Below are 13,221 nucleotides of genomic sequence, written 5' to 3'. Positions count from 1 at the left end.
CAGCAACTTCCACTTGGAAACGTTAGGGGGGAAGAGCTGTCTGTTGCCACTGTAACTTTAATGAGTTTTCACCTCAGAAAATTCTTCACGACATATTGTTCTTTTTGCTTCTTGTCCACAAATACATCCTGTCAGATCACATGCAAGCTGTACAAGACATTTCCTCACTGACTTGCCCATTCAGCATTTTTGAGTTGCCTGGTTAAGCCATCTGTTGCTCACACATAACAAATTTCCTTAATTTGCCTCCGGTTACAGTTGCAAGTTAAGCCATTTCACAAAGAAACCCACATCTTGAACTTCCCCTTTATGCTGTAGTTATTTTGACATGATTTCAATGAAAAGGTTTTGGGTTTTGACCGATTTCTGAATAAGACAAGAAATTCAGAGAACCAGGACCCTGAAACTTTTTTTTGTATCCCTGTCTTTGTACTATGTCCTGTTAATAAATTGATACATATCTATGTGCAAGTATTTTCTGTTGAAATAAAAGATGCCATTAACACGTACACCCTGTGAGGACGTAATGCATCTTTCTAAAGGAATTGCTCTTCCAAATCGAACTGGGAGCTGTCTTAATTTTTCAGCATTGCCTTTAGATACTATGTTAAAAAACCTCTTAAATTCATAGTCATGGCCCTGCTTGAAATTTCATTATAAAGTTTCTTGCCTTTGTCATTCTTTATGTTTTTGCTGTATTTTTCTACTAGCTGGAACCACAGAGTGACTGCAGTGCTTCAAAAATCCCTGACATTGACAATGAAAGGTTGTCCACGTTGAGAACTACAGCGCTCTAGACCGGTTGGTTCCCAGCCAGCATGAACCCCAATATAAATCTTAGGGGTTGCAAGAGGATTAACAAGATAGAAAGGCAAAGCCAAAAAAAAGGACACAAAGTTAACTTAAATATTACAGTTAATAACCAGAATTTACAGCATTTTAGAACATTTTGCACTACAATAGACAGCAAACTTGAACACTAACATACTATAGGTCCAAGCAGCCACATCATATACTGTCAACAATGGCATGGAGATGAAAAGGGAGATAAATTTCCCAAACTCCCTCATAAAATTGCCCGGTTTTGTAAGCTGCTGAGTTGGCACAGACTTGCTACACTTTGTGAAACACTGTTTGTGACAAATTCTTAATCATTTGGCCCTTCTTGTGCATTCAGCATACGTATACATCACGTTCTTTCTTTCTCTGAGTAAGAAACATTGCGTTTGTTGTGTCCCAGTGGTATAGCGCGAGGAAATGAGATCCAATACTAATAGTGTCATGACAGCAGCACAGGTAGAAGCTCCAGAAGTGGTGACAATACTACTAGACCCAGTAACCTCAGTCAAGTACGGTTGAATGATCTGAGGATACCGAGGTTTGGACAGCAGGTTAAACACATATTGATGTCTGGGTAAATCATTACAGACACAGAGATATGCATCACTCTCTGATGGGAAATGGTATTACAACTCATCAACTCTATTTAGCCCATTTTCTTTTACATGCTGGAGTATGTCAATGTGCACCATTTACAGTTGTTGAAGTTCAAAAGTATTTAAACAGTAAGGACTTTTACCTGCTGGGTTTGTAGAATAAAATACAGTGTTTTGAATCATCAGTGTACCTGTTAGTTTACTGGTGTCTGATTAGAAGAAATGGTTTGGAAAACAAACATCCATTCAGTTACTCCACAGAGCATATCAAAGACAAGCTCTAACCATGAAGAAATGATCAGATTAAAGATTTAAATTCACAGGCACAACAAAAGCCTTGCCGTGTCAAAATATTCTGACATTTCTCCTTCTTATTCCTTTCTAACATCCCATCTATCTCTAGATCTGCCATTCCTCACCTCTCCACCAGCTGCCACTGCAGAGCCTCCCTCTGCCGGTCATCGAATGTCTCCACCTGGCTGCCAGATCAGCTACTCACCACTGAGTCAGCCCACAGTTGGTCCAGCGACCCCCTCACTCTTATTCATTGCTGTTTTACAGTCTTTTTCTCTTCTGCTGACCCCACAGTCTGTTTTTGACTTCTGCTCGCTAATCAATCACAAGGCATTCTTTTGCAGTGTTTGTGATTTGAGTTGTGTGTCCATCAAAAGACAAAATTACCATCGCTACAAAAGGGCTGCAGATTGATCTTCAGAAGACAAAGGTGGACATTTTAAAATCTCCCTCTGTGATTGGACAACAGCTGTCAAAAAGTCAAAGAAAAACAAAGAGGTATACATAAATTGAATCGCTCCCTGAAGCGACAGTTCTCTGTGGAAATATAACAGGAATAATGAAAACTGAATCAAGAAGCAAATTATTTTGGAATATTGTATATATTGTTATATTCTTGCTTTAAACATTTTAACTGTAGAACTACTCTGTTTTCTTGTAGTTTGGCCTTTTGACAGTTTATGACTTATGATTTTACACTGGAATGGAGACACACATGGACATGTACAAATTGTGGTCATTCTCTCCAAAATGCAACCTAGGCTTTTTTTGTGAATGTATATGAGTCAAACCTTCGTGTAAAAGCATAATTACGACAAAAGAGATAATATTAAGGTTTACCGTATTTTCGTTTTAGGGTCAAACTCATTTTAAATGGGAGTGCTTGGGGCAAATTAGCAATAGCATCAAAATTGCTATTTTTAAAACACTAAGAAGGCTCGACATAACATGAAACTTTGCTTGTAGTGTCACCAGGGTCTCTACACGTGAACACGAGCATTGAGAGCATTGTTTGCGTGCACAGAGTTTACTAAAAAGAGAGTTTTTGAACAACTCACCTTAGCAGATGTTTCCTCTGCTCGCCGCCTTCCTGCCAGTGAGAAGTGTCGATCTCCGAATACGACGTTACATGGAGGAGAGTTAAGGTGGACCGCTCCTAAAGCTTAGTTCCATATAAATGCAAAGGTAATTTATTGTTTTGTCATTTGCGAAAAACAATTCGACATTGAAGTTGAAAAAGGAGCCTTATATAAGAAACAATACTAAAATCAAAAGCCAGAAAAGTCACGTGAGATTTTGATGCCATTACTAATTTGCCCCAAGCACTCCCATTGAAAATGAGTTTGACCTGAAAACGAAAATATGATAAATCTTTAAAGTGCCTCTTTCGTTGTAATTATGCTTTTACACTAAGGTTTGACTCATATACATTCACAAACAAAGCCTAGGTTGCATTTTGGCGAGAGTTTCACTTTAAAGAGGCCTGAAACTAAAACCCTATATATATATATATAGATATATAGATATATAGATATAGATATGTACATATACACATATATATATACACACACACACACACACACATTGTTTCATCTCTGTTCATGTCAAATCCTGTAAATCTGAGACCACAATTCAGTAAATAGATAATTAATGTGCTTTTTAGTGAGACAGTTATCATCATGTATTGTTGGATGCTTGCCTTGCCAAATATCAAATATCACAGAATTTCTGTGTCATGATCTATCGTCTTCAACATTTCATGAATTGTACCAAACAAGTTGTTAATCTATGATTCCCACCCTTTAACATAAACTTCCTCCTTGTGTCAAATACAAATGCAGAATAGTGTCATCAGTGTGATTCTCAACACAAAACAGTCACAGGCAGAGGAGTGCAGCATAAGCACCTTTAGCCAGTTTGTGGCCCAAAACAGGCTTGCTGGTATCCATTTAACAAAAAATAGAAATCACAAAAAAGTCATCACATGATTTGAAAATAAATGAGGATTACAACTCTGCCAAACAGGAATGTCTTCAGTGTGGACAGTGACAGAGATATATAGAATATGATGTCCCCGACGTGATTTTATAAAAGTGAAAATTACATATCCTTTCACATGATGGCACAACATTCAGGGAGGAAAGGCGCGCGAGGGCGGATCTGTTTGTGTGTGTCCTTCATTTGTGAACATTAAAGGAGGTGGTCAACCACCCACCCATGATAATTTAATAAGGATGCTGTGTGTTGGTGTTAGTGAGAGAGAGAACATAGAATAAAGACTGGAGGACCAAGAGTTGACCAGGATTCATCAGTCTATCAGCGCACAGAACGAGGTCTCCTCACACTTCATCGTGTGTTCACTTACACATTTGAAACTATGTAGAGAGAAGGTGAGTCGCAGCAGGGGAAGCTGATCGCAGTGCTTTGCTGCTCATTTATCTCTCAGCGACAAACTATCATTTCTTATCTCTTTCAGATAAGACTTATCTAATCTGTGAGGAGCACTCCTACAGCTCATGTAGCCCTGACTGTAAGCGTGTTTTGTCTGCAGTGGCCTTGATTAAAGGAGAAATGTGATGTCTCATCACAATGTGATGAGTTCCTTCATTATAATAAACCTTGGCATATAGTTTTTGACTCCGATTGCAACTGCAAATATTTCATTAGAGCCCAAATGTGTAGTCGTCCCCCAAAACTGGACTGCTGTCAACTGTTTGAGTGACGTTTGCTAAAAACTACAACGCCCAGCTGATTTAGGAAATTACTTTGCCTCTCTATGAAATTAATCTACATATTTGATACCAACTTGTTGGAGTCTTCAGCCAGCAGCGGTGAGAAATTAAGCCAATGCTGAACTGCATGGACATTTGATCCCCATAGACTCCCACATTAAAAGTGCCCATGTTGACAGCCCGGTACAAAAAAACACCTTTTGGTGACTTTAGCTAATTTCCCTGTCCATGCCATCTGTACAGGCAGGAGGTGACTTTGTGTACCGTGTGACGTGCCCCTTCACTATAATGAACATGGACGCTGTAGTGCTCGACTCAGTCTCACAGACATCAGATTGCAGCTGTTAAAATTCACTAGAGACCAAATTGGTTGCTTTCCCATTTTTCATTAGGACTGAGTTTGGCAGAGTCAGGCACTGAGGCTGGAGACACCTCACTGAACCTCACAGTGGCTCTTCACAAACCTGTGAGACTATGTTCATGTTTTATACAGTCTATGGTAGGATTACAGTAGGGCTGAGAGACAGACTTACACATTGTTGACTTCAGTTTTTTTTATTGGATTTGTAGACAATAAGAAATATGAAGTATCAAATAACGCAAACCCTGTCCGTCAATCAAATTAGTTTGGCAGTGGAACGGTACAAGAACAAAGTTTGTTTTATTTGACCGTGGTGACTACGAACTTAGCACAAATGCTAGCAATGATATGACGTATAAGCTTTATGCATATGTTTTAGGATACTTTAGCATTTGGTGTCTTCTGCTTTGTGATAAGCTGGAGTGTCACCCTCACCGCTGAGAAAGCAATCCTCACTCCCACACATGCACACACAAACACACGCACCGCCGGACGTGATGGCTATAGGCCTCGGGTTGTTTCAGGTTGAGTCAAGTGCTGCCTCTCAGGTCCCCTCACTTGACGCGGCCTTCATTAACATCTGCTGATTGAGACGGATACACACGTACACAATAAGGCGTGCACACACACACAGTATAGGTGTGTGTTCAGGTGACTTGCGCCTGATCAGTTCTTCCCCGTCAACTTGCGCTGTAGGTTGACCTAAAGCGAGTTATGCAGAAGCTGCTACATTGTCTTCTAGCTTGCACAGCATTTATGCTACTGACATTGTTTGTCACAATGTGTTAAAGATAATACAGGAAACACAAAAAGCATCCGTTATAGAGTTCATCCAATTCTGCGAGAATCAGACCACTTCTTGGATGTGATGGTGGAATGTTGATTCCTCAAGTCAGGAGAGGTCGTACAGGGTGGAATCCACTGGGTCGGACGTTTGGCAACACGGTGGCATCAGAGCAGAAGGAACAGACGCAGGAACAGGAGGTGATGCGGGGTTTTGTCCTCGTATTTGGAGGGTTCCTGGATGTCACATACCAGCAGTTGGACTCTAGGCTACGACTCAGAATCCTAGAGATGAACAGAAAAAGGGAATAGAGATTGAATAAGTATCGTCTGTCTGAAGCACATTATACAGTATGCTGCACAGCCGGACTTCTCTGCTGAACATTCCAGACTCAATCCATCCGCAACGCCCTGCTGGTTTATTCGTAATCAGATCTCTTTTAACTCAGTTATCCAATCAACGTCTTGGAGGGGGACAGCAAAAGGATGGACCGGGGGGAAAATTCAATAACTACTCTTCTGTGATAAATGGAAATTTGATGCTCGACAATTGGATCATCTACTGGTCACTGTGATTTCTGTTTTCAGCCAAAAGAGACCGACGTTACCCAGTTCTAAGCTGAAGATGTGAGATATTCTACTGAGTGACGATTCATTTTCCTGATCAAATTCACCCTCGAACAGTGATTAATGTAAGAATGATGATTATCTCGATTTTCTAAGGGGATCTTCGGGAAACACAGCAGCAGCACATACAGGTTGAGGGGAGGATCGGTCTGCACATAAGAGGACTTCCCTTTTTTTTTTTTTTACTCCACCACAAAAAGCTGATGAAATACCAATAAGTTGCAACGTGAACGTTTCAGCTTGCAGAAACTAGAGCTGCTGATCCAGCACTGTGGAGACATGTTGCCCTGTTTTGTGTTTGAGGAAGTCGGGACTGACAGCAAACCTCGTTGATTTATACCACAGGGACGGCAGTTTGTTTCTGGATCTCAGAATCTGATTGCATGCGTTAGTGTTCGTAGACTCTCCCTTACTTTCACTGACGGCTGGGAGCTGAGCCCAAGGAATGTAAACACAGTGTTGTTCTCCTTTGACTGGAAGAAGTCTTCATAGTCCTGAGGGAGGAGGCACAAGAACAAAAAAAATGAGGATGTTGAGTGTTACATAATCTCTACAAGTTTGAAAGATGGTTGTAAACATCCCCACCAAACATTGCTGCTTTTAATATAAATCACCGTGACACTGCAGAGTAGTGTTGGCCAGTGAGTGCGGTGACGGCAGGCAGAGCAGAGCAGAGCAGATAATCTGCCCCATCCATGAAACTGGATTACGACAGGATTACAGAGAAGCTCGCAAAGCAGGAGGACATAAACTGGCAAGCACTAACCGATCAAACTCATTCTCCAGAATAGTTAGCTCAACCATGTACATAAGAACTTAAATCTCATGGCTTCCACTTTTTAAAATAAATTCTAACCCTAATCCTCTCACCCTGTATTGACTGTTCGGTTGTCTCGTGTTTGTTTGATTCTAATCACAACTAAAACAAAATGCATCAACACCTCCGTCTGCTCTCCCTGTAAAATGCTTACAGTGTGACTCATTCAAACTCGGTGGCAAACATTCATCCAATCAAATTTAAGGCTATTTAAGTAAACAAGCAACCTGTGGCCAGCCTACAAAACAACTATCAGCTTGAGTTAGCTTGAAGGGCCGCCGTAGTAGCTAACGGACCGATGAGTATGTTTTGTTCTCAGCTGGTAAAAACTTATTTTACACTTCTTAACAATGTGGTTGAAGTCCGATTTAGCAACCACCCCCCCCCCCCCCCCCCCCCCCATTCCCCACCTTCATAACTACAGTAAGAAAATGGGTGGAGGGGCGCGCAGGTGGTCGAGTGGTTAGCGTGCATGCCACATACACAGCTGACCCCGGGTCGATTCCAGCCGGAGGTCCTTTGCTGCATGTCACATCCTCTCTCTTTCCCATATTTCTTATCTGTCTACTGCTTAATAAAGGTGTCTATGCCGGAAAAAATCTTTAAGAAAAAAGAAAATGGGTGGAAGAGATGGAGGTGGTGGCTGTGACTTTAAGAGGTTCCCTCTGTAGATTTGAACCACCAGTGTTGCCTCAGATCAATGTTTTGCTGAGGTTTGTGTCTCATAACACATCATGGTGTTCAGAGAGCGCCATTGAATATATAAAGCATAGCGATGGATGAGATGACAGCTCCCCAAAAGTGAGGCCAACTCATACTGATCGCCCCCTGGTGGCTGGCTGCAGTATAAAGCCCCCTCTCCCTCCATGTCAACAGATGGGCCGAACTGAAAGAAGACATTTTGGAATATATTGTAGTGTCACCCATCTTTTTAACTGCTAGTGATGAAGACAGGGGGACATGATGAAGATATTTAGACTGCAAGACTGCAGTGGGCGGTACAGCTGTTGGTCATCGTTAAGAACACATGTGATGCATTTTGAGGAGAATCAGTGAAAAAACTTCATATTGTACCTTTAAAGAACAAATGCTCCAACAACAATGTGCTGTACAGAACTACCAAACAGATGGTTTCTCATTAAAAAAAAAAGTAACAAATCCCCATCGTACCCCACAGTAGCGATCCTCGTTGAAGATCTGCGGAGGCAGCGGGTTGCCCTTCTCCGGCTGCTTGTCTCTGGGGATGTTACGGTACATCCAGAGCCTCTGCTCCTCCAGCATGGTGATGTCTACTTCCTGGAAGCTGATTCGATTGGCCTCCAGGAAACCCACCACTGCCTGCTGGTGCTTCTTTACCTATGACAAATAAATGAAAGAAAGAAGGGTGGAGGAGGGTTTGAGTGGGAGAGATGGTTGACTTTAAATTACATTACATTAAAAAGAAAGACAGTCAACAATATTTACAAAGACAATCTCATATTGCCTTCGTGTGTATGCTTGTAAATGAAGCGCAGCTGGACTCTGGACTGTGTGTGTGCGTGCGTGCGTGCGTGCGTGCGTGCGTGCGTGCGTGCGTGCGTGCGTGCGTGTGTGTGTGTGTGTGTGAGAGAGAGACATTCACCCTGTCTCCGTCTGCTGTTCCTGCAATAACAAACCGTAAGCTGACACCCATCGAACCACACTCACACACACATGTGGAGCATATGTATTCATTGCACAGCGACTCCTCTGGTAACGGGGACATTAAGAAGGATTATTGATTAGTGGAAGAGCTAAGCCTTGAAACCGGAAAGCCGGCATAATTATTTTTTCCTATACGGTACGCTATGACCTTTTATCACATCAGAAGGAGGAGTTTTTGTGAGGTTATCGACTGAAAATGAGCTATTAATAGCCATCTTCTTTTCTTAAAAGTAATGAATTGGGATGTTGCGTGTTTCCTTTCCCATCTTTGGTCAATGGGACGGATGCAACAGCTCCCTGTGGTATTGTCCCGTGTGCTCTGGGAGGCTCTGTGTGCGGTTGAAAAAAACTGCGTGACAGTGTTTGTGAATGCTGAGGGAAAAAAAAAAAAGGGAGAAAAAAAAGTCCAAGGATAATTTTAGAAGACAGAAAAACTCCCACGGAAGGAGGATGTCACAAACAAATTATACACAGATACACAGTCCATATGTCTCAGACCTGCCACTGTGAGCGAGCTTCTTTCTCCTCTCCGTCCTGATGTTCGAGTTTTGTTTTGTGCCTTTTTTTCATTCACAGCTACCTTGCATTATGTCTATGTATGCACAGAGCGTTCATTAACATCACAAAAGGGGCTGATTATTCAAAAACAATTTGAGGGCAAGCAGTGTGGACGACTATAAACATGGGCTTAGTTTGTGGCTGAACACTATCATTTATTATCAAGTATCCTGTAAGCATCTCTCTAGATAATTCTGCCTTTGATCGAGAAGACAAAAACAATAATGTGTCCATTATTTTAATGATGCTAAAGGCCACAATGGAGCTTTTGTTTTACCTTAAAGACAGTAAGGGATTGTTCCGGACACACAGCCTGTCTATCAAAAACAGCTTTATCTGGGCTCTCACAGCAAAGCAGATTCATTTCAAGGATACAGATTGTCTGTTTGTTCCGGTCAAAGGTTAAAACTCCACAAGGAATGTTATTTTCTCCTCTGTACCGTGTGTCACATCGCTGGCTTCCATATAAATGATACGACCTTCCCCTCTGTGCTCACAGACAGGCAGCGTGAGTCTAAATAATGAAAGAGGTTCCCCCCGGTGAGGGTGAAGGAGAGTGTGTGTCAGAGGATGGGTGAGTTCAGATTTTTTTTTTGTCCGTGTGTGTGTGTGTGTGTGTGTGTGTGTGTGTGTGTGTGTGTGTGTGTGTGTGTGTGTGTGTGTGTGTGTGTGTGTGTGTGTGTGCGCATGTAGGACATCCAAACACTCATCACAGTATAGGAGTATGCATGCATTGTTTGTGAGCACGTTCTGAAATGTGGAGATTAACTGGGGGTTAAGACTAATCCGCGGACAGAGAGAGGAAATGTAATGAAAATTAAAAAAAAAAAAGAAACACATGAATTATGTCCATCCTGATCAACATTTGTTGGAGCTAACGATGAGGCTAGCAGCAAGTCTATTATCGCTTAACCTTTCAATCATTTTCTGGACTGAACCATTAGTTGGTTGGTCCATAATCTGTCCCAAAATGGTGGAAAATGTTTTGTTCCAAAGCCCAAGATGACCAATGTTTTGTTTTGTTTTGTTCACAGCCCAAACATAAAGAAATAAAGAAACAAAACCATCACATTTGTAAGAAAAGTTTCTTTTTGAGTGACGCATTGGAAAAAAAAACAAACAAAAAACTGCTTTCTTACAAGTGGGACCTTTGTCGTCTTCATTTTCAGGTTCATCATTTTATTTTAATAGGTTCACGTTCATTTTTCTCATACACAAGCACTGTATCCCCTCCTCTGTCTATGACGCTCTGTTTTTCAGCTGCTGTTCCTTTAAAAAACCTCATTCCAGCCTGCTCCGATTGCTCAGCTCACACATGCCTGAGACACTGATCGCTCACCACGCATGTTGTGTTTTCAGCTACCACTTAGCTTCACTTGTGAATATAGGCATTGTGTGACATGGTGACAAAGTGTGATGTCACAAAGTCCCAGAATTAAAGGCAGGGGTACTGACGAGGCGCTTCGGGAGCAGCGTTTTCTGGTTGAGAGAGGAGTTCCAGTTGGTGCAGACTTTGACCTTTTTAACTTTCAAGACCTTTTAAATGCATAAGAACCAATAAAAGCAGAAGAAAAATTACCCTTGTCCGATTGTGAAAATAGTTAATTTCATAGCTGACAATTTATTGATTGTTGATTCTGATGTAATCATTCTCAGATCAGATAATGTGGGGATACATAGTGGGGAGTATTTTCTAACTACATTTAGGATCATTATCGAGCCATTACGAATTGGACAAACAGTCTGATGAGGCCAACCTCCGATACATATCCTCTGAGAAGGTGGAGGGGGATAACCTAATTTACACTTCATTCGTTCTGTGGCGATAATTTCCGCCCCACTAATCCGCCGTTGTTAAGCTGTGAACTGCTCATTTTCATGAGGACGCTGAAGTGTTTTGATTAGTACCTTCTCCATGAGTCTGCCTTTTTTAACGCTCATGTCAGGCATGTCTTTTTTCTAGATTTCAGCCCCTGACCGTCACACAGAATTATTTTCCTCCACCGCCTCAGCCTCAGCCACTGGAGTGTCTCTCTCTCTCTTTCTTTCTTTCATTCACGCGAACCCATCCCTTTCACTTTCAATCAGCTGAGGGGGATCCAGCCTCACCTTCTCCCTCTTCATTCAATCACTTGTAACTCAATTCAAACGCATTCAGAGTGAATCACATTCACATGAGCCTCCGCGCTCGCATAACTGACCCAAATGGTGAGACCCATCCAGGCGTGCCTGACCGTGCTTGTGTGTGTGTGTGTGTGAGAGAGAGAAAGAGCGAGAGAGAGAGAAAGGGAGTCTGTGTGTTTTGAATGTATGTGTCATAGGATTAAAAATAACTCCTTTGTAAACGCTCGGAGATTGCGCTGCCCTCTTCTAGGGGGCCGGAGCACGATAAAATAAATATATTACTCATTTTTGCCATTACCTAAGGCTCGAAGCATTCGCGCAGGAGTGTTGTTTGATGATTTTCTGCTCAAACTTAATATCAGCCGGGTCGACTCAATGGTACGGGCCTGTTATTTCCCAAAAGGGGCAACAAGGACTGAGGCTGCAACCAGCTATTATTTTCACTGTGGAGGCTGAAATTTTCTGTTAAATCAACTGAGCAGTCCACAAGACACACAGTAAACGGCCTTCTAGTGAACTACACTGACATCAGTCTTACGTATTTGGAGTAAGTTGGCTCCTCAGCCGCTCAGATTGTGAGAACCCCTCCCTAGAATTGCACAGCGGACGAACACAAGGAACATCTCAAAACACACAAAAAAAAAACCATAATGGTGATTGTTTCAAAGTGATGAAAGCTTGATTCAAACAATACTCTGCTCTTTTTTTAGGAGTCACTTTAAATGATTATGTTTGCCAATCTTTCTGAAGCCATGAGGTGTTCCTGTTATTTTGTCCACCCCTGAACATCCTTGGATAATGCAAATGAGGCATGTTTGCACACCACGCATGCACTTTGTTACACCTGTAGGAAGGACAGTTTTTTTGTTTGTTTGGTTTTTTTTACAAGAATGTGTCATCTATTTGGCTCCTGCAAAAAAAAAAAAAAAAAAAAAGGTGCTGCAACTCAGGTGGGATTCTGTAAAAATGAGAAAACATTTGCGTTGCACAGGAGAAATCCACCCCGCCAATTAAAAAAAAATGTGCATCTGCAGCTTGAATGATGCTGACTACTTTCACAATTACATAATGCTCATTATAATACGATTATAGGATTGCTCGAGCATGTCCGCATTTTGCAATATGTCTGCTTTTTAAACACGCAACTGTCAACGCGATATAAACACGTTTTGAGAACACTCACCGCGACGGAGCCAGACGAGGAGGCGATGTAAACCTTGATGACCATTTTTAATCCCAAATGCGCACGAGTCGACAAACAAAAGTGTTTATGGGCAGCGAGTCTCGTTTTATTTTTATTTTTTCCAAACTCTCGAGAAGAGACTTCAAACCTGCGGGGCCGCGTTTCAGACGAGAGGAGACATGCGTCCCCAGCATTTAAACTGAGGCATGATAATAAAACAGCGTGCGAGCGTCTCTCCGCTGCTCTCCGTGGCTCTCAGAGGCTCTCACGGCAACCACGCACCATAATAAGCGCTGGACTTCCGGTTGTGGGTTTCACAATAAAAACAACAAACGACAGTGATTGCTCCATGATGGGGGATTACGGAGCTCTTAATACAAATATAGTTTATCATTGTCTACACATGCACGTCCCTTGTAAATCTTAGTTTTCTTCATATATTCTGTTAACCAAGCAGCATTAAATACTAATTGATCTCATTAAAATCTAGTTTTATTAATTAACACATAATTTTTGTGTCAAACGTTACCTTTAATATTTTGAAAATCCTTTCAAAATAAAAAGTTTGATTGTGATTATGTCCGGAAACTTGACGCAAGTAACCTGAAAAGGTAGCTGGACGC

The 13,221-nt window shown here is 41.7% G+C and overlaps 1 protein-coding gene across 2 annotated transcripts; it reads right to left on the bottom strand.

Moving 5' to 3' along the window:
- Positions 1-5,001: 5,001 nt before the first annotated feature.
- sh3bgrl2 (SH3 domain binding glutamate-rich protein like 2) lies at positions 5,002-12,893 on the bottom strand. Of its 2 annotated transcripts, none has more exons than XM_030404431.1 (4): positions 12,599-12,893; positions 8,221-8,406; positions 6,647-6,727; positions 5,002-5,891 (listed from the first exon to the last, which is right to left on the bottom strand). In XM_030404431.1, the coding sequence occupies exons 1-4, from the start codon at positions 12,641-12,643 to the stop codon at positions 5,877-5,879; spliced, it is 327 nt and encodes a 108-aa protein (XP_030260291.1). In that variant the 5' UTR covers positions 12,644-12,893; the 3' UTR covers positions 5,002-5,876. The 2 variants fall into 2 exon arrangements, with proteins under 2 accessions (XP_030260291.1, XP_030260290.1); XM_030404430.1 differs by lacking the exon at positions 12,599-12,893 and adding an exon at positions 8,672-9,011.
- Between the last annotated feature and the right edge of the window lie 328 nt (positions 12,894-13,221).

This window comes from Sparus aurata, chromosome 22 (genome assembly GCF_900880675.1).
Source record: "Sparus aurata chromosome 22, fSpaAur1.1, whole genome shotgun sequence".
NCBI classification, from domain to species: domain Eukaryota; kingdom Metazoa; phylum Chordata; class Actinopteri; order Spariformes; family Sparidae; genus Sparus; species Sparus aurata.
This window is presented reverse-complemented; position numbering and strand designations above follow the sequence as displayed.

Bases quoted from the DNA above. Each gene is read 5' to 3' on its own strand.
- sh3bgrl2 (XM_030404430.1), bottom strand. From the start codon at position 8,794: ATGTCCCCGTTACCAGAGGAGTCGCTGTGCAATGAATACATATGCTCC. The intron at 8,407-8,671 runs GTGAATGTCTCT...TATTTGTCATAG, and splicing joins GAACAGCAGACGGAGACAGG to GTAAAGAAGCACCAGCAGGC. The intron at 6,728-8,220 runs GTACGATGGGGA...CTCCTCCCTCAG, and splicing joins ACGAGGATCGCTACTGTGGG to GACTATGAAGACTTCTTCCA.